Here is a 23811-nt window from a genome sequence, read left to right on the forward strand (position 1 = left end):
GGACATACTGTTTGCTCCGATCCCATCCATATTGTGGTTGTATCTTTAATCATTTCAGTAATTAAAGCGATGAATTGTGCTATCTATTCTTTTTAGCCATAGGAGATTCATGTATTTAATAACACTTCATCTTGCTATAAAAATGTCAACATCATTTATCCATTTTTTTTAAAACTGTACAGCTATAGACATTTATGGGCAAAGAGTGGATCAACAGTAGTCCCAGTGGTACCATCACTCTCACTGTTAAGACCATCCTGTCAAATTGTTCCTTATTTCAGGAATCAGTTTCCCATAATTAGCTTTAAATAATAAGTGAGAGGTGTGATGACAGCGTTGAGAGATTGCAACCAAAATGGGATTGAACCTTTCCCTCTAGTTCTGCTGGTAGCCAACCTTACGGCATGTTTCCAGAAATCATGACCTGGTTACTCAAGATAATCCACAGCCCTCATTGTGGGCAGTTTTATGTAGGAACTATTCTATGTATTTTGTTTTTATTTCTAGTAGAAAACAAGTAGTACTAGAAAGACGTTCCTACATGAAACTGCAGACAATAGTATCTGTGGATTATCTTGAGTAATCAGGTCATGATTTCTTGAAAGAGACACTGCTGTTGAGTTTTTCAAATGTATTTTTTGCTGCTTTGAGCACCACAAACTGAGAGCTATCTACTTCCATTATATTTGAAAGGCAGACGTCTCTGCTGCTGATATCTTCTAAACTTGGCAGCTAACAACAAAACAATCTTGATGGATAAAAAGCACTACAAGTAAGAGGACAAGATATGTATTTTTGATTTTGGGATGAACTTTCTATGAACTCACATTATGTCAGAGAGACAGAAAGGATATTTCTCACATTGATCTTTGTATTTATTTATAGACTAAAGTTTGAAGGGCATAGCTAAGGTATGTATGCAGGGGAAGTGTGAAGATGCTATTATGTAAGTTTGTGTGTGTTGAGAGAAGGGCAACTTTAGTGAGGTGAAAATTGCTGTCCAGTTGCAGCTAATTGTCCATTTTACAAAATACAGTGTCAAGTGTGGTTACTACCAAAGAGAAGGGCCTGCAGTAACAATTTTATTAGTCCCTCTTAGTGCTTGTACATCAAGCTGTAAAACAAGGTGTCCTTTGACAGAGACAGCTTCAGCCCCCCCCCCCCCCCCCCTCCCTTCTTCTCCTTGTTGTCTCTACAGTATCTCCTCATTCCCATCCACCTGCTGTTCCTCTTCCTCTCTCCTTGCTCCTCATCAGCCCTCTCCACTTCCATCCTCTGCTCTGTAAATGCAATCGGGGCACTGCTCAGTATGCTGTGGACTACGGCGGGATGCTTAGTAGGAAGGGAAGACAAACATTGACAGGGCACTTCCATTGTGCTCTCCCCCCACAACAATCAGCACATCGGGGCCTCATTTGACTTTCCCACAGTCTGGGTCTCTTTGCTCCAGCAGTTCTTCCTCCAAACCTCAGAACAACCACTTTCTTCTTTATATCACTTTCTCTGCTCTGTGCTTATCTACTTCCAGACTGCGAGGGAATTTCTGTGCTACAGGGGCAGAGAGTTTGAGAGCTGGAGGGTGAGGTTAACGGGGTGGATAGATGGATATCATATCAGTATCGATTGTTTTGGAGGACGAGACCTCCCCCCATCCCTCGTAGTGCTGTGAGATCAGAGGTGTGGCATCCATCCAGCTTAAAGAAACGCGTAAACCATTTAGTGGGGCCATGCTGTCAGGGAGGACAGCTTCAAGCTGCATGACAAGTGTAATTTGGGGGATTTTCTGCGATGCGTCATGCCAAAGAAAACATCTCTGCTCAATAAAATAATTGGAATGTCGAGGGCAGCTCTGTCAGTTGCCCGCGAGACGCAAAATGAAATGAGGGAGAAATAGGATACATTATGTTGCCCCCTCTCAGACAAGAATGCAACCACAAACGGACGCGCACATGCAAGCACGCGCACGCACGCACCTCTGTCACTGCAGATGAGATGAGATGAGATAAGGAGAGCTTAAAACACATTGCATGTTAGGCGCAGATGAGAATCTCACACTCTGTTAGCCCACCGCACAGTGAGAGCCCTTCACCTGGCCCTGTCTGCCCAAGCAGGGAGGGAGGCTTATTCACACACTGTGGACTTTGAGACACGTAGCGAGCTCATTGAATCTGCACACTGCTGTGAAATGACTTTCAATGAGCTTCCAAAACAAAACCAGAGGCACAAGGCTGGGGCCTGATAAACATCTGGTCGGGCCTTTTCTTCCAACATGCATCTGAGCATATCCGGAATTTGATTTATGTCTCCGCCAGCAACATGGCAGGTCTGATAGGCAGGCTCTTCTGCAGTTTACATTCTGGGTGTGTGTTGGTGTGTGTGGGGGGTAGAAATGTACTTCAGTTAGACGGTAGGCTTACTGTGGATCCTTTGGGCATGGCAGTCTCATCCACTAGAAGGTAGAGGATATTCAATGCCACGATGATAACGGAGATTGTCTGCAGACAGAGAGGAAGACAAAGATTTGTTTACACAGTTATAAAAAGATTGATCAAATCCTAAAAGTATCCGGCATCATGATATAATTGAATTGTGGGTGCCTTGCTGATCCGTAAGTATGGTAGTGCATAATAACCATCTTGTGATTGTAAACTGTTCCAACATTAAGCTTCTCAAAGCCTGAACAATGTGGGGGTTGTTTGATGCACGTGCCATGCCTCTCACATGGCCTTTCTTGCCTTATCCAACAATATCAGACGGCATAAATAGTATTCCCACACTATAATCTGTTGAAAATCACAGTTGGTGCAGGTGGCTATTCAGCATTGTCTTAAACAGCTATTAAACAAAAGTAGTTTCCACACCCAGACTCCGTGGGGAAACTGTGAGAGGACAGGGTTTGAGGTACAGGGTGTTAGTCCTGATGGCCACCTGCCAGGCTATGTACGCCATGAGTAAACAGTTTGGGCTTAATGATAGGTCAGTCCCAGCAACACTCACCGTTCCTGCAAGCAGAATCAGCATCACCATGGGATACAACAAGTTCTTCTCCCAACCTGATGCCTTCTTTCTTCTCTCTGAGAGGAAATGACAGTTAGACAAAATGTGAGGTTGTTAGTCTTAAGAAATATAGTACTACTCTGTGAGCACCAACCTGGATTTCAACATTGAATTCTAGTTAAAAACTGGCTGATATTCCATCTGAACATCTAAGACCACTTTTCGCTCTTTTCAACCAGCTAAAATGCAGTTACAACATCAATGTGTCACAAAACACAAATTTGCAAGAGAAATATGTAATTTATTTACTGTAATAAATCAAAACATGACCAGGATATTTCATCAAAGTTTAAGGAAACATGCTATGTTGAAAGACTCATTTCTCCAACAGCAATGCTGCAGCCAGTATGTCCTCCTTAGATATTTCTATTCTGGGCCTGAATCACTTTTTTTTCCCCATTTCACATTTATTAGAGCTAAAATTAATGCTAAATGGTCGCTGAACGAGTCAGTGTATGTTTATGAGTTGTAAGAAATCATTAAGAATCTTTTAGGAGTTTATAACAGTTAAAGTGAGCAAAATGTTAATGGAGTCTGGCAGGCTGTAAGGCAGGCAGTCACTGAACTCAAACTGCAGACCTGATGTATTTTATTTTTAAGTGAGAGGCTATTTACTGAACATTTACTGGCTCCAAATTAAATGTCACTATGTCCAAGTACCAGCACAAATCGCTACATTGGCCCCCACCCTCAGAGAAAAGGTAAAAGTTAAATTTATTTTTGATGAAAAGGTGTGGATTTGACTTGGATTGCTTTCTGTCTGTCTGTGACCTGACTTCAAACTCCAAAGCTGTAGGTTTTGCCATGTTTAATGTTGTTTTAGTGTTTTTTTTGGAGGTTGTCCTGTTGACATTGTGTTGTTAATGTGGCTATTCCCACAGACGATGGTGGACTACAGTTGTAACATTGGGGTGCAGTCAAGAGAAACTATGAACATTGAGCCTTATCTGAAGCAACCAAACAACAAGAGTAGTAGCTTGCTTTTATGGTAGTTTTGCAGCGCGAGCTCTTAGCCTTTTCCTTGTTTGTATACGGAGGCCATGACCCTCATCATTGGTCTTATCAATGGAAAAATACTCACTAGGTATAAACCACTTTTTAATAACAAGATTCAGAGATGAGCTCAATTCCTCCATTACAAACCACTTTCCACCATTGGTTAATTAATACATTCATCAAAGACAACTATATAAACCTCAAGCCCTCCGGCTTTATTTACAGGGTTTGTACAGCTCGGTTTGGTAAAACATATCGTGAGTGTGTGTATATCAAACATAATCTCACCTCTCATCACAACCACCCCCCTCAAGGTAATATACATTTCATAACCTTCAAAACATTATGCTCTTCCTCTTTAATTAGCCACACTCATCGTTGCCTTAATTAGTGGAAACAACAATAAATCCTGGATGAAAAGAAATGCAACAAAATGAATCCTGTGATTTATATTTTGGTCAGAATGTGTGTGTGTGTGTGCATGTGGCGGGCAACTATTGTGCCTCTTTCTTCCGAGCCAGATGAAACATTTCAAGTTTATATCTTCCATCTTCCTCTTATTTCAACAGCTCATCAATCACATTTGCAGACACTGCTGACAGCCTGTAGACCACATGACACTACGTCTTCTGTTATGGACATCTACTGTCCCCTTACAATGTGTATCTGACTGCCCTCTACTCCTTGCCATATTGACTTTCTTTCTCCATTTCCAACCTTGTTAGTCCTCCTTATTCTCAAAGTGCACCCACCCTGCCTGCCCGAGAAGTTTGCCAAGTGCACTTTATATGCACCATCCTTCTAAATTAATGACATCACTAAAAGGCTTGCTACAATATAAAGTTTGCATCTTGTCCAATATCCTAAGTGCCTTTGTGCCCCCCCCCCCCCCTGCTCCCCAAAAGGCACAGGCCTCATTTATAATATCCTAAAATGGATGGAAAATTATCAGGCAGTTCTGGTCCAAGTCCAAATTAAGAAATTAAGGCAGACGGGGAGAAAGCGGCTGCCTGTCAGCAATATGTAAAAAGCTAACTTCTTGGCATATATTTCCATGGCAATTCAAGGTCTTAAGACAAAATATATCAGCCTTGTCACACAATACAAATACTTACCCAATTTATTCCTTTGATTTCTAATGTTGTCCAGTTCTTTGTTGAGCTGGTGAGTAAAGCTTCCTCGAGTATAAGTGTGTGTCGACGATCCTGCAAAGACAGTAACCACTGAAATTAATGAAAAACGCAACTAACTATTATTTCTCTTATCAAAATAAATAGCACATTTTTTCAATGAATGGATTAAACATTAAACCGAGAGTAGGTGATGTATTTTTATCTACACACCAGCCTACCAGCGCATGACTGGAGTCTTCCACAAGGCTAGGCAGATATATTGCTACAGCTCAAGTGAGTTAGTCACACAAGAATGGCAGAGAAACTGCTGTGAAATGTCCATATGCTAATATGCTAGCTTGACAGCTGTGAGTATTAACAATAGTCATGTTTGTTGACTACATTCATTATGACAATGCTAAATGTTTTGTTTTTTTTTCATGTGAATGAGACATGAGTTAGTTTAATGCAGTTAGCATTGACAATGATGTGCTGCACTGCTCTCCCTGGTTCACTTGGTTATTTTAAAAAACTAGCACCCCTTTTCAATACACATGTACTGGCTTGGCTTGACTTGGTTTCACTTGCCACATCAGCCCAACATGGCAGGGATTTGCATCTCCATTATAACAGGGCAAACTGCTTGAAGGTGTGTCTTTTAAGTGAGTCCAAGTGAAACACAAAATCATGAAATGTTTGATTTTCTGGAGCAGTAACTTAACATGAGTCCTAGCCAGCTGAAAGCAAACATGAAACAGTAAAATGGTGCAGATACCTGAAAGTGCAAGCAGCTACAAAGGAGAGAAACTAAACTTTGAACCAAAGACATTCAATTAGAAGCCACAAAAGTTGTAAGAGTTGGACACTCGGAGCCAAAAGTGACAATGCCCCTCAGTTTACTCTGACTGGTTTCTCCAACCTTACCAACCCTAATTTTAAAAAGTCTCAAATGTCAAACAAATTATGAAAACGCCAATCACAAGTAACTAGAGTCTTGTTTTGCCTTTATAACAGTTCAAACAACTACAATTTAAAATTATAGAAACAAAGAAAAGAAGAATAGTGTCATATCTGAGAGTCTCGAACCAGAAAACGTTTGGCTTTTTTGCTTCATTAAACAACTGAGATGAGTAATTGCTTTCTTATGTCTACTTAGTGTTTCAGCTCTAATGTTGTCTAAACAAATAACAACTAAAGCACCTCTTTTTTGATATGTGATATATCTATTGTATCTGCCAGACCACTTGAACTCTTCATTCAGTTGGAAAGCAACAGAAAAAAAAAGACATTTCTCATACACCAAGTGCATCAAATCAGAAAAAATAGAGGATGAAGTCCTAATTAAGAGCATGTTAACTTCTCAGTGTACTTGTCTTACCCCAGCATATGGCATTTGACTTATCTTTAATAAGAAATCCCATCAAAACAAGTGATCCTTCTCAGAACACAACAATGTGATCTCAAACAAGTAAAAATAATCTCTTGTGTCAGGAGCTGTCTAGCACATGCCACAACTGGTTGAGCGGGCTGGAGAAGACAGCAAGGGATTCTCCAGGAAAACCACAAGGCCAGCTCATTTAAGGCTAATTTATCTATTTTACTCTGTTTTCCTTCCAGCTCGACGCACTAGTGTACAGGCCCCTCAGGGCCAAAGTCGAAGAGTATCCATTTGCATCCCCTGGGGTGATTGGCAGATCAAGACCAATTAGTTCAGTGTTACACCGTTACTAGCGTGCAATAAAAATACCATCTTTCATCTTTGTTACAGGAGTGAAGGACCAATCACTTTGATCAAACTTTTTTCTTCCCTCTGTTATTACGACACGCCCTGTCTGGATGGGTTTAAGTAGGCAAGAGAGGTGAGATAGACATGGAGAGAGAGAGTTAACAGTGTTGTCTGTGCCCTCGCAGATACCTGTCCCAGGATCTAAGCAGGGAAAGTTTGAACCCTCCGAGCAAACGCAGTCACAACACAACAGGAAATGTCAGGGACAGTTCAGCAGCTCCAACTGAAAACTCTGCCTAAGGGAAGCCAAATCTGCTCAGCCGCAAGTGAACTAATCTATCACCTTTGTGCATGACATATCCAAACATGGCCTTACCTGTCACTCAAAACAGATAAATCATTGATCAAATGAATAGCAGCCATGAAAAACAGCAGATCTAACTAAAGACAAAGCACACTATCATCATTTGTTTTGGGCTGTAGGGGAAAATGGTGAGAATTTCAACTGCAGTATCCTCAATGACATCACTCCAAACTGAAGTTAAATATATCCTTCTTCTCCTTCTGCTGGCAGCATCAAGTAAAAGGCTGAGTTACAGCGAGGCAGAGATGCTGAGTGAGGGTTCTGGCAGCCAGGAAAGGCCCAGAGTAATTCAACGTATCCTCTCCAACCTTCACCACAGTCGAAAAATTACGTCATCCATTCCACACATATGCTAAACACCATGCTGAGACAACAGAGGCACTGGCAAGGTCATTGTGCCGCATAGCATCTGGACAGGCACACTGTTGCTCTGCTATCAGTATATCAGGGTCTTGAGAGGGCAGTGTGGACAAGTGTGCATGCCACATTGCCTGTACTGCAGTATACTTCTGTAGTTTGGTTACTGGATTATACTTTTACAACATCTTTTACTTCTGGTAACCAGTTGAAATCCAAAACACAATGGTTATTTAACTGGGCACAATTTGTAGGAATCAGCTGGAAGCTAACATTAGCACAACTGTGCGTTTCCTTTTATGTCATTTCTACTTTATTGGATGAGTCAAATTTGGGAATTTCTGCATGAAACATGACTTTAAAAAATAGTCTCTTTTGTCTGCGATCTAGTAGTGAGCTTGCCGATTGCAAACACTTCACCTCATACTCCCCGTTCAAGTGTGTAGGAGAACCTACAATGGGTTTGAAACTTGCACAAAATGCAAAAAGCCCCATCTAGAGCCAGTGTTTGGTTTGTCCATTCTGAGCTATTATTGAAAGGTGATGGTGCAACATGGCGACCTCAATGGAAGAGGACCCCGCTGTCTACACGGATCAGCAAGTAAAATTTCAGGACTTTTTAATAATTTTTAGTGCCACCGTTTAATTCAATTTAAGGATATGTAACCACCCTGTTATTTTCAGGTGATTTTACACTAATGAAAACATACTTGAATATAATACTGAATTTCTGCCATATCCTGCCAATAGATCCCCCTAAATCATACACACTGGTCCTTTAAAAAAGCAGTAAAGAAAGGGTGCAATATTATGTAAGTAAATTGTAAAAATCGTTTCTCGTAAGTGTTAGAAGCTTATCTGATAGTTCTAGGGACATGCCTGAAAACATTTCACATATTCATCATCATGTTCATCATACCCTTGACAAGGAAAACAGACAAACATGTCTGATCATCCAATTTAAGCTTCTGATCTACAAGATTTAAAACATCAACAATGTCATTACAAATGGGCAATTACATGTAGAGGAACGACAACAAAGGACCAGATGTGCAAATAAACACTGATGCATCAACTGATGTAGCTCAACAGTCCACATCTACAAACACAAACTTGCTAAGAGGATAATCTGTTGGAGGAGCTGGATGGAGAGCAGACACAGGTGAAGCAAGAAGACAACATTGGACGCCTCTGGAGTGTGTCCTGTGAACTGTTCCTGAACTGCCGTCTGCTCAGCGCTCTCTGCAGATCAAAGGAACGCCATTTCGGCTTGAGTGTGAACGTGAACGTTGAGTGTGTGCACATACTTACAGTATGTGCATGAAATCATTCACGTCAACATCCTCCTTTGTCTTTAATTCCCACCCTTTTAACAGGTAAAAGTGGCCTGCTGCTTGGCCTCTGTGCACTCATGACAATGTTGACCAGTTATTTTTTTTTTTGGCCTCACAGAGATTTGTAAAGATCAAACACTGTTAGAGATGATAAGGAACAGATTACAATTATTCTATCAGTTACTTCAAAGCAGGCCAGTGTGGTATGAGCCTTAAGGAACCATACGCATTGGTGGCAGTCTATAGAGGTGGCCGGCGTAGCGTTTGAAAACATGCGTTATCAGGGAGCAATCTCCCTTACCTCCCTGGTTTGAAAGGACGCTCATCCTCTTCATTTACTCGCATCTGTACACTTGGTTGCGTGCTTGAGTTAATATTAAAGTAGGTTTTGGAATTTGGCCCAAATACTTCCTGCTTTTTGAGATTAGTCAACGTCAAACAAGGAATTTGGGAACACGGGGCTGGAACGTGAAAAGGAAATTCAGGCTAGAAAAAAATACCAGTCACCATCCTTGGACTCTTTAAACTTTCCCTTTGTGCCGAGGCTCTTGCTCTCCTTTCAGAAGTCACTGAAAAGTCGCTCTAATGTCCACAAGACCTCACCAAAAGTTCTTGTAAAAGATTTCATTTCCATCCTATTACCCAGGCTACCATTCTAGGCCTGACATTAAATGAGGCAATCATTTCGCCAGCAGTGACAGTGGCACTGGAGTGTCTTAAATGGATCCTTAAACTTCCTAAACATAAAATATGGTCCTTGCCATGGTGGCTGCTTTGCCCTTTAGCAGAAAGTTATGAGAGTAAGACAGCGGTGAGGAAAGGCCGGTGTCGTGTGTAGACTTTTTGCTTCTGCGAGTGTGTGTGTGTGACTGGCTGAATTTTCAATGCTAATTGATTCCAGTGTGGCGCGCTCCATCACACCCAATAGGGCAGTCAACCCCTCCCCTCCCCTATAATGTGCCAACACGTCTCCCACAGACATACCGTTTAATCTCCTCTGAAGGGCTTCCTCCTGCAAATGGATGCAGTAAATCTGCTCATCCAGGTCCTCCAGGATCTAAAGGGGAGGGAGCAGAGGAGGAAGAGATGAAATGGGTTATAATTAGGCCCAAAGTGGGACTGGAGAGATGGCAGATGGGAGGATGAGTTGGTGATGTATTTGTAGTCCTCTGTCGCGCATGTAAATGGCCGACTGAGACAGACATCTTGAATGGAGGAGCAAAGTGGCCTCAAGTTTGAGCAGAACTGTTCAAGTTCAACTCTGCAGTCTTTCAGAGAAAACTACTGATTTTACAGCTACACTGACCAAACCATTTACAGAACAACCATAAATACAAATCACTTACTGTTGGCTTCACAAGGAGCTGGCCCATGACAGTGAACATCCTGGACAATCCCACAGGAGTGCACACTATGTATGAAACAGAAAACAGCGTGATCAGCCTTACTGTTTAACTAAAATAACATTAAATAATTCAGCTATATTCAATTGATGGCATGAGAAGAAGTTAAATACTTACTTAGTAAAAGCAGTCCTCCCATCAGAGATATACAGGAGTAGAGGTATGGCAGGTAAAATTCCCAAAGATCTACGGAAAGAAATACATTAATTTAATGAAATATAGACTTATGAGGAATAGCTCTATATTTTGGAAATATAGACTTAAAAGTCTGTTTCAGACAGCTGGAAACAGATTTCTTTTTTTTTTTTTCTTAAAAAAATATTCATACCGATTGATCAAAAAATCAAAACCAAAAATCAAAATAGTTGCAGTTTCTCAAATGCAAATATTTTCAGGTTTGTTTGTTATTCTGACAGTAAACTGAATATCTTCGGATTGTGGACAAAACAAAACATTTGGGGATCTTTGGCTTTGGGAAACGCTGATCAACACTTTTCAACATTTTCTGACATTTTGTGGACTAAACAACTTTTCGATTAATTGAGAAAAAGATTGACAGATAAATCAATAATCAAAATAATCATTAGTTGCAGCCCCAGAAGTGTTAGTAGGTGTACAACCAACTCTGTACCTGTTTCCACGATTCCAGTCTTTATGCTAAGCTTAGCTAATCAACTTGTGTCTCAAGCTTCATGGTTAATGCACAGACATGAAGAGAGGCATCAGTCTTGTCATCTAACTCTATCAGAAGCAAAATAGCACATTTCTCAAATTGTCAAACTATTCCTTCTAAATACCAGAAATTTATAAGCACAAACGACAAAATGCTTAAAAAACGTACCATAGAGTGACTCCATACTGGCTGCATCATTGTCAATGAGTGCTGATGCCACCCACACAATGCCCAGGATGAGCAAAGCCAACAGGAAGAGCATCACAAAGGTCTCTAGAATACGTGCTTTAATGCCCTGACAGAAAAAGTGTACAGAAAAGAATCTTATTAGTCATGGCTAACATGGTCGGAATCAATATCATAATAAATATACAATTTTTAAATCAAAATACATTTGAAAAAACGTGTTAATTAAACTACTGCACTGTGCTGGGAGGTGTTATTTCCCACATTTCATATTAGATTTTAAAACATAAAACAAGATTCATTTTACAAGACGTCTCCATCCTGCCTCGCTCATATTAAACACCATCATTTCCATTCACAGCACACAAACATGACATAAACACTCCCACAGATTCCTGTGTAAAACAGCTCTTTTATACACACATATTGTGGTCTATAAAGTAGGTCTAACAGGGGCTGGTGGTGGCAGAGGTGAAATTAAAAAGAGTAGGGGTGGGGGGCAGGGGGTGCTATAAGGAGCATGAAGCCTGGCTGGGTCAGCTACTGTCTGCGATCAAGAGCAGGCCTCCCATCTGGGGGCGATTAGGAGCTCCCTTAGCACCACGGTCGTGTCCCGGGCCGCGCAGACGAGAGGGTTTTGGGGTAATTTGGGTTTTCCGGGTCACAAACTGCTGAGTGGTTAATAAAGTCCTCCTCTACCTGTTCACACAGTTTCCATTTCCCCCCCTGCTGGAGAGCCAAGCTGTCTAGCACTGTAAGATAGATAGGCATGCTCATACACATGTCAGGTAGGCGACCAGGCACGGGATAACAAGGGCTCTCTGCTTTGGGAGCGCTGCTTAAATTGGGCACATATGAGCAATTTGTTACCAGCTAACATAATGGCTTTGTGGTTGCTGTTCAGTATTTGCCAACAGGTACATGAAGGGGGTCTCTCTTTGAAAGTCCACAGTTAATCAAGACACTTTATAGAATTAAAATGGTTTCAATTCTGCCAATTAAATCAGACATGGCTTAATTTTCTTTAGCTTCTCAACACAGTTCATGATTGTCATTCAAACCACCTGTCCTTTAACATTTGCATTATGATTTAGGTCACTGTTAAACAGCTGCATTCTCTCCTATTTAGGTCTGGATATCAGAACTCGATACTAGGGCTGAACAATATGAAAAAAAAATCATATTACAATTTTTTTTATGTCAGATTCATGCAATTGAGATATGATTCACTATCAGTTGTAATGACCACTTTTGCATCACAGTTTGCATCTTAATTGAAAAAAGCTATTACAATCATGATGATGTGACAAACAAACATGTTTTCTTGCATCAGGAGAACAAGACTTATAGGCCAGGGCACCTCTACTGCACTACAGTACCATCATTAAAAAGACAATCATTATAATGCTGTTTTTTCACACATTTTTCCTGCATCAAAGAAAGTGCAGTCTCTGCGCGTTGCAAAGGTATTGCACCATACTGTAGTTTGGATGATATTTAAATTATTTGCACAACCATTCTCAATACCTTTAAAAGCTATCAACTGATTTAAGGCAGGTTTAAGCAATATCAAAACTTCGCCAGTCAAACAAAACCAGCATTCAATCCTTTTTGTACCAAGATCAATGATTTTGTTCAGAACCAATCAACACAATTTAATGCAACATGTGATCAGCTCACCACCACAGCAGCTACAACCCATACAGTCTTCAGCATGCTGAGATGCCATTCAAAAGTATGGCTATACTACAACCCTGATTACAAAAAAGTTGGGACGCTGTGCAAAACACAAATAAAAACCTATACTCGCAGTCGTGCAAGACATGACAAGACAAGACAAGATGGAATGGGTAACTGTCACATCTGTGAAGGCCCCATTAATGCTGAAAACAGCAGACAGGTTTTGGAGCAACATATGCTGCCATCTACACAAAGTATATTTCACCAAGACAATGCCAAGACACATTCTGCATGCGTGACTTTGTAGTAACAAAGTGCAGGTTCTTGACTGGCCTGCCTGCAGTCCAGACCTGTCTCCCATTGAAAATGTCTAACGGATTGTAAGTGCAAAATATGACAACGGAGACCTCAGACTGTTGGAAAGCTGAAGTTGTATATCAAGCAAGAATTGGAAAGAAATTTACTTTTAAAACTTGAACAACTGCAGCTCCTCTTCAAACTTTTTGAAATGTTGCAGGCATCAAATTCAGAGTAACTGTTTCTTTACAAAGAACAATTAAGTTAATCAGAACAATAAATATCTTGTCTTTATACTGCATTCAACTGAATATAGGCCAAAAAGAATTTGTAAATCATTGCATTCTGTTTTTATTTACCTTTTACACAGTGTCACAACTTTTTGGGAATTGAGGTTGTACACGCCTGTGGCATCTGATATGCTTTACATCTGCAAATATTATTTCAGGAGTGCTTCAGTTCCATTGAATGAAGTAGAAAAAGTCTTATCGGTACGGCAATAACTTTAAAATTAATAGTATCGGTACTGGTCTCGTAACTTTTTAAAGGATACCACGCCTTACTACTATTCAATCATCTTTCTTGCATATTAGTATCCACGGGTCACAGACATGTTTGGTGATATGTCTTCATATTATAACTGACCCTTTCGGTCCATACTTTGGATAGGGAGATGGGGATTTAAGCTTATTCTCATATTTCACCCATTGCAAGTGGTGAAAATCCCCTGTAGCAGTCTTTCGTTATCACTGAACAATCACTTGCCTCTCGCCTCCTCTTACGGTGATTTTCTGGAAAAGCCTCAGTGAGTGAGTGCAGAATTTTCTAGCACAACAGGGAGGAAAGTGGGCAGGGTCTGGAGTGCCCCAGTGTGGCCAAGGTGGACACTGCAACCACACGACAGGTAATGTTACAGGAGGCAAGTGGGCCTGATAGAGTCTTTAGTCAGCAAGAAACAAAGCTAAATAATCATAGTGATATATTAGAAATAAACATGTAACATTAATAGATCCATCACAGTGATAACACATCTTATGGGAACCATATACATATATTTGCTGTTTTGCATCACTCAATGCGGATCAATGAGCTAAAAATATAGCCACAAATCTGACATGGACTTTCAGTTCTGCTGACTACCTCATGCTCTTTTGCACACACCCTCACACACTCAGAGTTCACTAGATGGATGCTGCAATCAAGCATCTCACAGCCCAGCTCAACTGGGCAGTGGGGAAAACACTCAACACTGGCGATATATAAAAAAAAAGAGGGAGAAAGGAAGAGATGGAGAGTGAAATAAATAGGGAGAACAACAGAGAGAGAAAGAGAGACTGGTGAAGGAGAGGAGTCAACGTCTGAGCGCATCTCATTCCCCGGAGGTAAGAGAGGTGAGAGAGGAATGCTTTCAGGGACTTCAGCCACGTCCCACACGCGCTCTCTTAAGGATGCATCAGGACAAGCAGAAGCCGCAGGCAGGACGTGCGTCCGCTCAAGCGTACCAGTCCACCTTAACAAGCTGCCCATGCCATGCTGAAGGTGTATTCCCTTTAGATAGGTCTCTCAATCATTTATAAGACTCAAATCATTACCCATTCAGATCATTTAGGGCAAAGGCAATGCTTGTCACCTCCCTTACTATCATCCCCGGCTCCTGCTTCACTGGAAGAACAATCCACTTTGTCAGACATGAGAAAGAGGACACTGGACTGTGAGCCCAGATTGGCTTCACTGATACATCCACATGCATGACATTGCACACTGAAAGTTACGTCTATCCTTAACTATTCTAAGTCCTTTGTTCCTTATCACAAAGGTAAGGAAGGGCAAACGTGTAAACAAAATACTGTACAAAAATAGGAAAATCAAGCTATCATCACTGATCAAAGATAAAACTGTCAACTGGTGAAGGAAGGGAGGAAAAAAAGAAAAAGACCTGCGCCTTGGCATCCAGAGCGCCCGCTGAAAGTTTCTATTCTTGCCATTCTAAATGTGTAACTACCTCTAAATATAGCAGCTCTGAAATATTCAGCATCCCCTGATCCTCACACCGACATCGAGTGAGGGGCTGCTTAACTGCAGCTATGCTCGAAACAAGACTGGAGAGACTTCCAAGAAATGCGTGTAGTGGTCAGAGAGGAAAAGTAACCGCTTCATATGCAGTAGCAAACAAACATGCATGAGTTCAGACAGAGACACACACGACCAGCCAAGTAAATCAACCTCCAAATCCAACCAATTACACAAAGCCGCAGAGGGCCTGGAAACAGTTCACAAGCTTTTTCGCCTAGCCCGCTCTGCAGAAAAACTAAAGCACAATCTGCCACTGTCTTTGATGTAGTGTAGAGTTCACCTCTGGAATTGAATGCTACTGTGCAATGGCAGACAAGTGCGAGCAAAAGTAGGACTGGGCAATATATGAATATTATATAAATATCATGATAAGAGATACCATCTTAGATTTTGGACACCCTTAAATCGTGATATGGTATAAGTGTGGTCTTTTCCTGGTTTTAAAGGGTGCATTACAGTAAAGTGATATAATTTCCAGCTGTTCTACTATTTACCTTTACCCGCTTAGTCATTATATCCACATTACTGGTGATTATTTGTCAAAAATCTCATTGTGTTAATATCTTGAGTATGTGGTAATCATCATCATCACCATCATCCAGCCATACATTGTATACTGTTGGGTAGTTTAATCTACAGTAGAGGCCTTCAACATTTTTCAGGCCATTGCCCCTTTAGCTAATAGCGAAGCAGGGACCCACAACTTTTCAGGTCTTTGCTCGCTTGCTCTTAACCGCAGCTGATAAGTCAGCAGCAGTTGTAGCATGATTGTTAGCTCCACTAGCTTAAGCTTCTGCACTTTTGTCAATGGCTTCTGAGTTGGATGGTATATGACAATTTCCTCTTCATGAAGTTACAAAATCTGTTTTTTGCTATGTTGAATTCATGTTAATATGTAAGTGTATGTAATAAGACATTTTCATTTTTATAAAGAAAAGAAAAAAAGGAAAAAATTATCAAACAATAATTTGCAGTATCTCCGAGGGGTTCTGGACTTCCTGTTTAAGATCTACAGTAATGTTTCATGTTCTATAAAATCAAGTTTATTTTTGAACTGTAAAATATCCTGCCTCCATAACATATTTTTGTCACAAGGGTTAACCATTACTGAGGGTTCTTTGCAAAGGATTTGTGTTTAACTATATATTCTATATTCCATATATGACATTCTAGATAAAGACTGTAGACCGTTACATCAATGTTTTCTGCCCCAAAAATGCAGCACTGGTCGAGCTAATATTGAGATATATATTGTATATCGAAGCATAGCCCAAAAATGTCAAGCTACTATTTATAAGCCATATCACCAAGCCCAGAGAGAGAGTGAGAGATGATACTTGGGAAGGTTCAGAGCTGCGCTGGATGCTGGGGGCTGAGAGAGAATTCAGACAAAGGAAGAGTTAGGTGGTGCAGGAGCTTCCTAGTTGCCGCCATCAATCCTTAGCAGGTCAGCAGGCGGTGGCAGAGATCATCCCGCAGACCATCCTTCTGCTCACTGTCAGGGGCGTGTGGAACAAGGGCCAAGAGTGTAATAAGTGAGGGAGGGGGCAGGGTCCTTTTTTTCTTGCTCGCCAGCAAAAGGACTGCCCTCTTTGCTAAAGACATGCCAGATGCCCAGGGACCTTATTAGTGTATCCTTCAACCAGTCGGCCACAGCGCAGTGGCCGTGTCGAAGACAGAAAGCAGAGGAGAGGGACACTCCCCTGTAAAGCTGCACAATGAACTTCTAAAGACTCTTAATAAGACTTCTTAATAAAGCACCAATGACACGAAAGCATGGAAAATCATCAGCATCACATCGTATCGTTTAAAACTAAAGAGGGAGGGAGGAGGATATGGCAAGAAAGGGAAAACGTTGTGAAAGTTGAGTATCTTGGTTTTTTGGGACATGAATTAAACCTCCTGTTTCCCTGCTGGTTTCATGGCTGATTCACCAGATGAGTCAGAAAACAGAAGGATTTAAATGAAGGAAGCAGCTTCAAGTTTTATTTGACATCCTACAGTGACGGCAGCTTGTTCTGATTACAGAAAGGTGTCAGACTGATAAGTCTTCAAAGAATAAACTGTATCCTGACTGTATCCTGGCTTTATTGTCAAGCTAAAGGTTAGAGCCCAGGGGTGGGAATCTCTTGGCACCTCAGGATTTGACTCAATTCCATGCATGTAATTTTTTTTATCTCTGTGCGTGATTTATTTTTTCTCACAAGTTGTGTTTACATGGATGCTGTATAATTGGAGTAATTGTCTACTCAGTTTAAAAGTGCCCCCTACAAAAAACCTCAATCAGAATACCCATGTGAATGTTTAATCCGATCACTTCTCTCTCATTGGAATACTAACTAATAACACAGCAGGCAGAACCAGTTTGTGCATGTAAAAAAGTTCTATTCTGATTAATGCACTCATGTGTAATCAGATCACTTTTTTTAGCACACATATAAAGTTATGTTGGAAATTCTATAAAAATTAATGTAATTGCAACTAAATAAATATCAACCATGTAAACATAGCTGCTGAGGCTAACTGCTACTTTTAAAGTATTTTTAAAAATCCATATCTAGTTAGTGATAGTGATATTTTAAGCCAGTGGGTGCCAGTCAGATGGTATCCATCTACGACTGCTCATGCTCAGTCATCCTCAGGCAAGCAGCCTAGTTTAGAGCATAAACACAACATACATATTTGCATTTGTTACGTTTCACCATCCAATTGGTCCAGACTTGAGGAACGTACAGCCCAATCTTACAAAAGAAAAACGGATTTTACATTCCTGCATATTCACCTTTTTGCAATGATTTGCAATCTCTGAAGTGAGAATTTTGATGCATCAAAGATTCGATTTTTTCCCCTCTCTTATTAGAGCCAAGTACATCTCGTGGCCTATCAACATAATACTCTGCCCTTACTTAAAGTTGTGTAAATGAGTTGTAGTAATTCAGTTTACATGTATGATAAGACAATATCTTGCTTTAAAAATCAGGAAAAACTGCTAAAAATCTAGCAGAGCCTCACAACTTATCACTTTGTTTAGAAAAACTGAGTCATGAGAGGAGGGGAAAAAAAATCCTGAGCAACTCGCTTGTTCTTTTTTAAATTCCCAGCTCGAACTAATATGTTGCCATGGTAACGAACATTGTAACAGGCAGCTTTAGGGAGACATTGTGACCTTAAAGGAAGGTATGTAAACACCACTTTATATTCTCCGGCTGGCCCTGCCCGAAAAGAAGGCCTGGGAAAAATGTCTGCATGTGCAGGAGATTTGAAATAAATATCCAGGCCCCCATTGTGGAGCTCCAACAAAGACGAGTATCTTAGTAACACCACGCGGGGTTTGCTCGGCGAGACGTTTTCTCCCCCCCACCTCCTCCTCTCCCTCCACAATAAACACACTTCTCATCATTGGCGGGTTAGGGCTTAGGATGAGATTGATGAGGAGTTTCTTTAACTACCAGATGAAACCTGTTGGCCCTTTGCTGGGTCAGTCAGGGGGTCAGACTCGTTCCAACTCGTTTCAGGATCAAACACATTTCAATACTGTGGGTAAGACTCAAAGACTATTCACTGCAACACATACTTTCAACAATCTATAATGTTGCTTGATGCAAAAGTGTCGAGAAAACACCACAAAATAATCAAACCTGCTGGAATTTCTGCATTCTTTTTAATCATACAATTCAGACTGTGGCACTGAATACACTTTTTTTAACTACAGCTAATAAACATCTGAGCTTTAGTGTAAGACAATAAGATTTAGACTACACTAGAAATAGACCTGGAAGTTGTATTTTTTTTTTTTTTTTACCTTGATCTAATTGTTTTTGAGTAAATATAGCTTCAAGATATCATATTCGTCATGTGTAATAATTAAGTCACATTAAGTCCCTTGATATAAATAGAAGTCTGAACAAAGGCTGCTGCTGATGTCTTCACAGTCTGTCAGAACACACTGATCATCTCAATGAGGATGACAGGGACGGCTCTCATCATTACAATGCCATCTACTGGCAGTGTAGAGACAATCAGAACAGATAAGTGAAAGTAATGCTATATTGGGCTTTATAAAGCCTTAAAAGAGAGAGATTTATATGTTTCACAATGCACAATGGGAAGACAATTTAGAGGAAAACACAACAAAGATTAAAATTGCAAAATGTGTCACCTGTCGAGGCTGAAGCTGAGTCATCTTCATTTAGTGTGAAAGGCAAAAGCAATTAGGCACTTTTCAAACCTTGAAAACATCACTACAACCGCAACAATTAGTTAATTAATAGATTAGTTGTCAACCGTTAAAGTAATCGCCAACTAACCACCACATTAAAATTCAACTGTTTATGGATTTCCTGCACCCGTACAAACCCTGATTTTAGAATACCACTTTATATGTAAGACTCGATTACACTACTACACCACGGTATAGATGTTTCTAAAAAGTGATCAGAACCAAAAGGCCTGAACTACACAACAACCTTTAGTGGCCTCTGTGATGCAGCTTCTATACAAAGATTTGAGAACACAGCAGTAAAGTTGGGAGACATTTTACAGCACCAAATAAAGCTAGATCATAACATCTGACATCAAGACCCTAAGTCGCTCTGATTCATCCACAATTTGGACAATTTGTTAAACTATTAATCACTCGGTTGACAGAGCCTCTGACGAGCTGAACAGTTAACATTCAAAAAAAAAAAAACATCCACATTTCCATCTTTATTCTGGTGGCGTCTTTTAGTACATCGTCAAAAGTAAACACAGCCACATGAAAAGGCTGACTTACAGCGTTAGTAGTGAAATTCATCATTCACTTCATTTCCGCAGTCAAAAGGACCTTGCAGTGCCATAACATTAGCCCAGGAGGTTAAAATGCCACATAAAACCTTATGACATTGTGGTCTAATGCTGTTATTGGGGAAAGGGATAATATCACATTATAAAAACTCAGATCTGTGTTTTACATTCCTGTTGCTGTCGGCTGCATGATCGACTCTGCAGGCAGCTGAGGGTTTTTTTTTTTTTGAAGTGAAACAGGAGCGTCACCTCCACCCCTTCCATAGCAAACACACAATATAGACCTGGACGTGCAGCTCAACACTAAACAGTGCTTCCTCTAAGCACATTTATGGAAGATCAGTAGCAAGAAACAGTCTTGCTGAAATGAAAGAGAACAAAAAGGAGGAACGTGAAAGAGGCCCTCATCCTGCTTCCTACACATCAGGGCCTGCCCTCTCTACCGAACAAATCCAACCGAAACAAATTAGTGGGCTGAGGAAGAAAAGAACTGGCTATACACTACAGTACAGGCTAATTTTTATGTGCTTTTGCCAGGAGGGACATAAACCAGAAAGGTTTCAAACTGTGACACAGGATAGAGGTGTATTAAAAGTAAATCTTTCCCCCTCCATTTTGCGAGGCTCTATTGTGCTGTCATGTTGCTGCGACTTTATGGACTTTTGGAACACGAGCCCCCAGCCTCTTTTTTTGGGGGTAATCAATTAAACGAGGAAGTTCGCTGAGCCTTACAACTCGATTATTAGCCTGTCCTTTTGAAGTTTTATTTTAGGGGGCTGGGGAGGGGGTGACAAGGAATCAGGCTTTAAATCAGTGGGGCCGATGCAGCAGTGTTGAAGCGTTTGCAGCCTATGGCCTTATTGGAAGGGTTTGTCAGGATGTGGCGCTGGGCGAAGTCCAGATTCAGACTTTCATGGTTAATGAGCTTTCCGCGGTGGCAGTTACAGTCAGTGGCGTGAGTCAGGGAGAGGGCAAGGACTAGGCACCTGCTGCTGCTACTTTGGAACCTCTTAGCATAGATAGCAAAGTATGCAAACATATCAACACAAAAGACAGAAAATAAACAGCATTCCACATTTTCCACTTTAAAGTTTTACATTTTTATTAGTTTTTAAGCCATGCAGAATGTCTAGTTTTCACCTTTGACTAATGATTAATAAATCACTTCACAAAAACTGGATGAAAGTGAATTTCCAGACTTTGGATGATTATTCTCAGGATTTGTTTAAAGTTTGGTCCAGACTTCTGAACGGCCAGCAAACTAATTTTACTATCTCTAATTTAATGTCAACATCTTTTTTGATGATTGTTAGTGCAGTAATTCAGGTCATCAAATACTTTACATTTTCGGTGTGAAACTCAACAATCAACTATCTTACAGACCAGTGATTGGCCAAAGTTTCTTGACTACAATTTGTAAAGCCTGAAAACAAAGCCAAGAGGAGGAGCAGTGGTCTAGTTTTCTCAGACTACTTAAATGATATTATGCTTAAAGGTTAATATTCGAATTTTCCTCAGTGACACCAAAAATTAACTACCCTGATTTTAACCTTGCTGACAGGCAAAGAAAATAAACAAAAATGCAAAATATGCATCAAAATCCTACAACAAATATTTAAGCAAATGATTGTACCTTTTTGGATCCTGCAAATCCTTCCGACTCCAGGAAGAAATAGGCAAAGGGCATCAGGACAAAGAGGCAAAGGTTGGAGAAAAGTGACACCAGGTTCCACAGACCTGCAGAAACCCAAATATATGAGAGTACATATACAGATGCATGAAAAAAAAATCAATAGCCAGTCCTATTTTCAAGAGAAGAGAGAGAATGGGTCCATTTTTTCATACTTGGTCAGGTTCACAAACAGCTTTAAAGACTTTTGAGTACTTTTATTGAATATTATTATGTGGTGGTTGTGAGGCACAGTGCCAACACAGGGTTTTATCTGGCAAGTGTCTTGCTGTTGTGTCTAAGTCATGGACTCTACTGCCCCCTGGTGGCTGTTGCAGTACCCAACATACTTATCGACAGAGTTTGTGCCTCATCACTGTAATATAAAGATGTAAATTAATCTGATATTTGGTGATGTGGCAAATGAAACAGAAAAGACTTTTTTTTAATCTTAGATGGTTTGGTTTTAAATGAAGGAAAATAAATTGGCTTATTCAATCTGCAGCTGGTGGTTTCAAATTTCTACATATTTAAGATTAAAACAAAATAAGAATCTCTCAGTATTAGATACAGTTTTGTGCTAGAATCACCAAATGCTTTAAAGGTCTTAGCATTGTTATAAGCAATGTTTCTTTTTCAATATTTGATCATAAACTGTAGTGACAACAACAAAGAGAGGACCATATTAGCAAACTTAATAGATGGTGTCAACTTTAAAACTGAGGGAAAAAATGCTGCATTCAGTCACGAATTACACAGGATGGGACGCTTTCAACTGATGTCAAAGTCACAGCAGATTCAAAAAGAACTTGCACACCCAGTCTATTAATAGAGTATTTTAATCCAGTTTGTGCTGTGAGCTTGAAACTGCAACAATATGTCTGGCTTCTACCTCTGCACGTATTAAGTAGTGTTATAGCACAAACTCTAACTCTATTCAAATAAGTTATTGCTGACTTTAGCGTTGTTGTTGTAGTTGAATTATATGAATGTGACATAAGTCAACAACTTAGGAAAAACTTTGTCAAATGCTACTAAAATGGTTTGGATAAGTAGTCCTATGAATTTTCAATTTTTTTTTCAATTTTTCAATCAAGCATTTATCAGTAATGTCTGAAAACATGTTTACAAGTACAACTAAACAATATTTCTTGATGGATCACTGTACTTGTCTTTTAATAAAATAATTAAATCTAACAGTTACTGGCAGTGACTTCTGGACACCACAGTACCATATAAGGTTGTTAAAAGTTTTGATACTTCAATACTTTTTCAATACCACGTTTAAAACAATAAAATACCTGTTAATTATCCCTTAATTATAGCATCTGAAGAACCAACACCATAAAAAAGGATCTAAGTGCTCATTCAAGACCTCATTCAGTTCAGTTTTATTGTCCTGCCTGACATTTGGCTTGCAGTAAAACCAGACAGTATTCAGCGACTTTTTCTGAAACAGCACTGTGTGCAGAAGTATTGAGTAATTTTTTTATACTAGTATTGCATCAAACTTTGAAAATTTGGTAAACATGACAACTCTAGTACTATCTAATGTAATTTAGCTGTCTAACCATACAAATACACAACTGTTTCTGAACCCAATGTTTATGTGTGTACTAGTCCACCAAAAATTGTAAATAATGTTAATCAACACATCTATTGATTCTGACATTAATGGAAAAAGTTAATTATGATTTCTAATCAATGTCATTACAAGTATGTTAGCAGATATTTACTTTCTCTGAAGAGCAGAAATGGAGAGATAACTAGTTAATTTAATGAAAAGACACATGAACTGCGTGTGTGCTTCACTGACCGTGAATGAGGGAGCCATTGAGCCACTGAATGTAATAGTTTTTGGGGAAGGAGAGGAGGATCTCATTACTAATGATTGAGAAAGGCAGGAGGAAGACGGCACCACCCGACACTGCCAGGGTGAAGGTGCACAAGTACAATCTGAAAATGTAATCAAACACAAACAGACAAAAACACGGACACACACACACACACACACACACACACACACACACACACACACACACACACGTTAGAACTATTCGTGATGAAATCCAACACGAGCCGAATTACAACAAGGCATT

The 23811-nt window shown here is 40.1% G+C and overlaps 1 protein-coding gene across 1 annotated transcript in view; it reads right to left on the reverse strand.

Moving 5' to 3' along the window:
- Positions 1–23811, reverse strand: part of lmbr1 (limb development membrane protein 1) — a 43067-nt gene that overhangs the window by 10949 nt on the left and 8307 nt on the right. The window contains exons 4-12 of the mRNA XM_084746932.1: positions 23529–23668; positions 21677–21780; positions 11191–11317; positions 10467–10535; positions 10293–10357; positions 9931–10003; positions 5169–5258; positions 2998–3074; positions 2418–2495 (exon numbers count right to left, since the gene is read on the reverse strand). Of these exons, the coding sequence (XP_084603058.1) occupies positions 2418–2495; positions 2998–3074; positions 5169–5258; positions 9931–10003; positions 10293–10357; positions 10467–10535; positions 11191–11317; positions 21677–21780; positions 23529–23668 (823 nt within the window). The remainder of the gene's footprint in view (positions 1–2417; positions 2496–2997; positions 3075–5168; positions 5259–9930; positions 10004–10292; positions 10358–10466; positions 10536–11190; positions 11318–21676; positions 21781–23528; positions 23669–23811) is intronic.

Source organism: Lutjanus erythropterus, chromosome 21 (genome assembly GCF_056507025.1).
Source record: "Lutjanus erythropterus isolate fLutEry1 chromosome 21, fLutEry1.hap2, whole genome shotgun sequence".
Classification (NCBI taxonomy): domain Eukaryota; kingdom Metazoa; phylum Chordata; class Actinopteri; order Lutjaniformes; family Lutjanidae; genus Lutjanus; species Lutjanus erythropterus.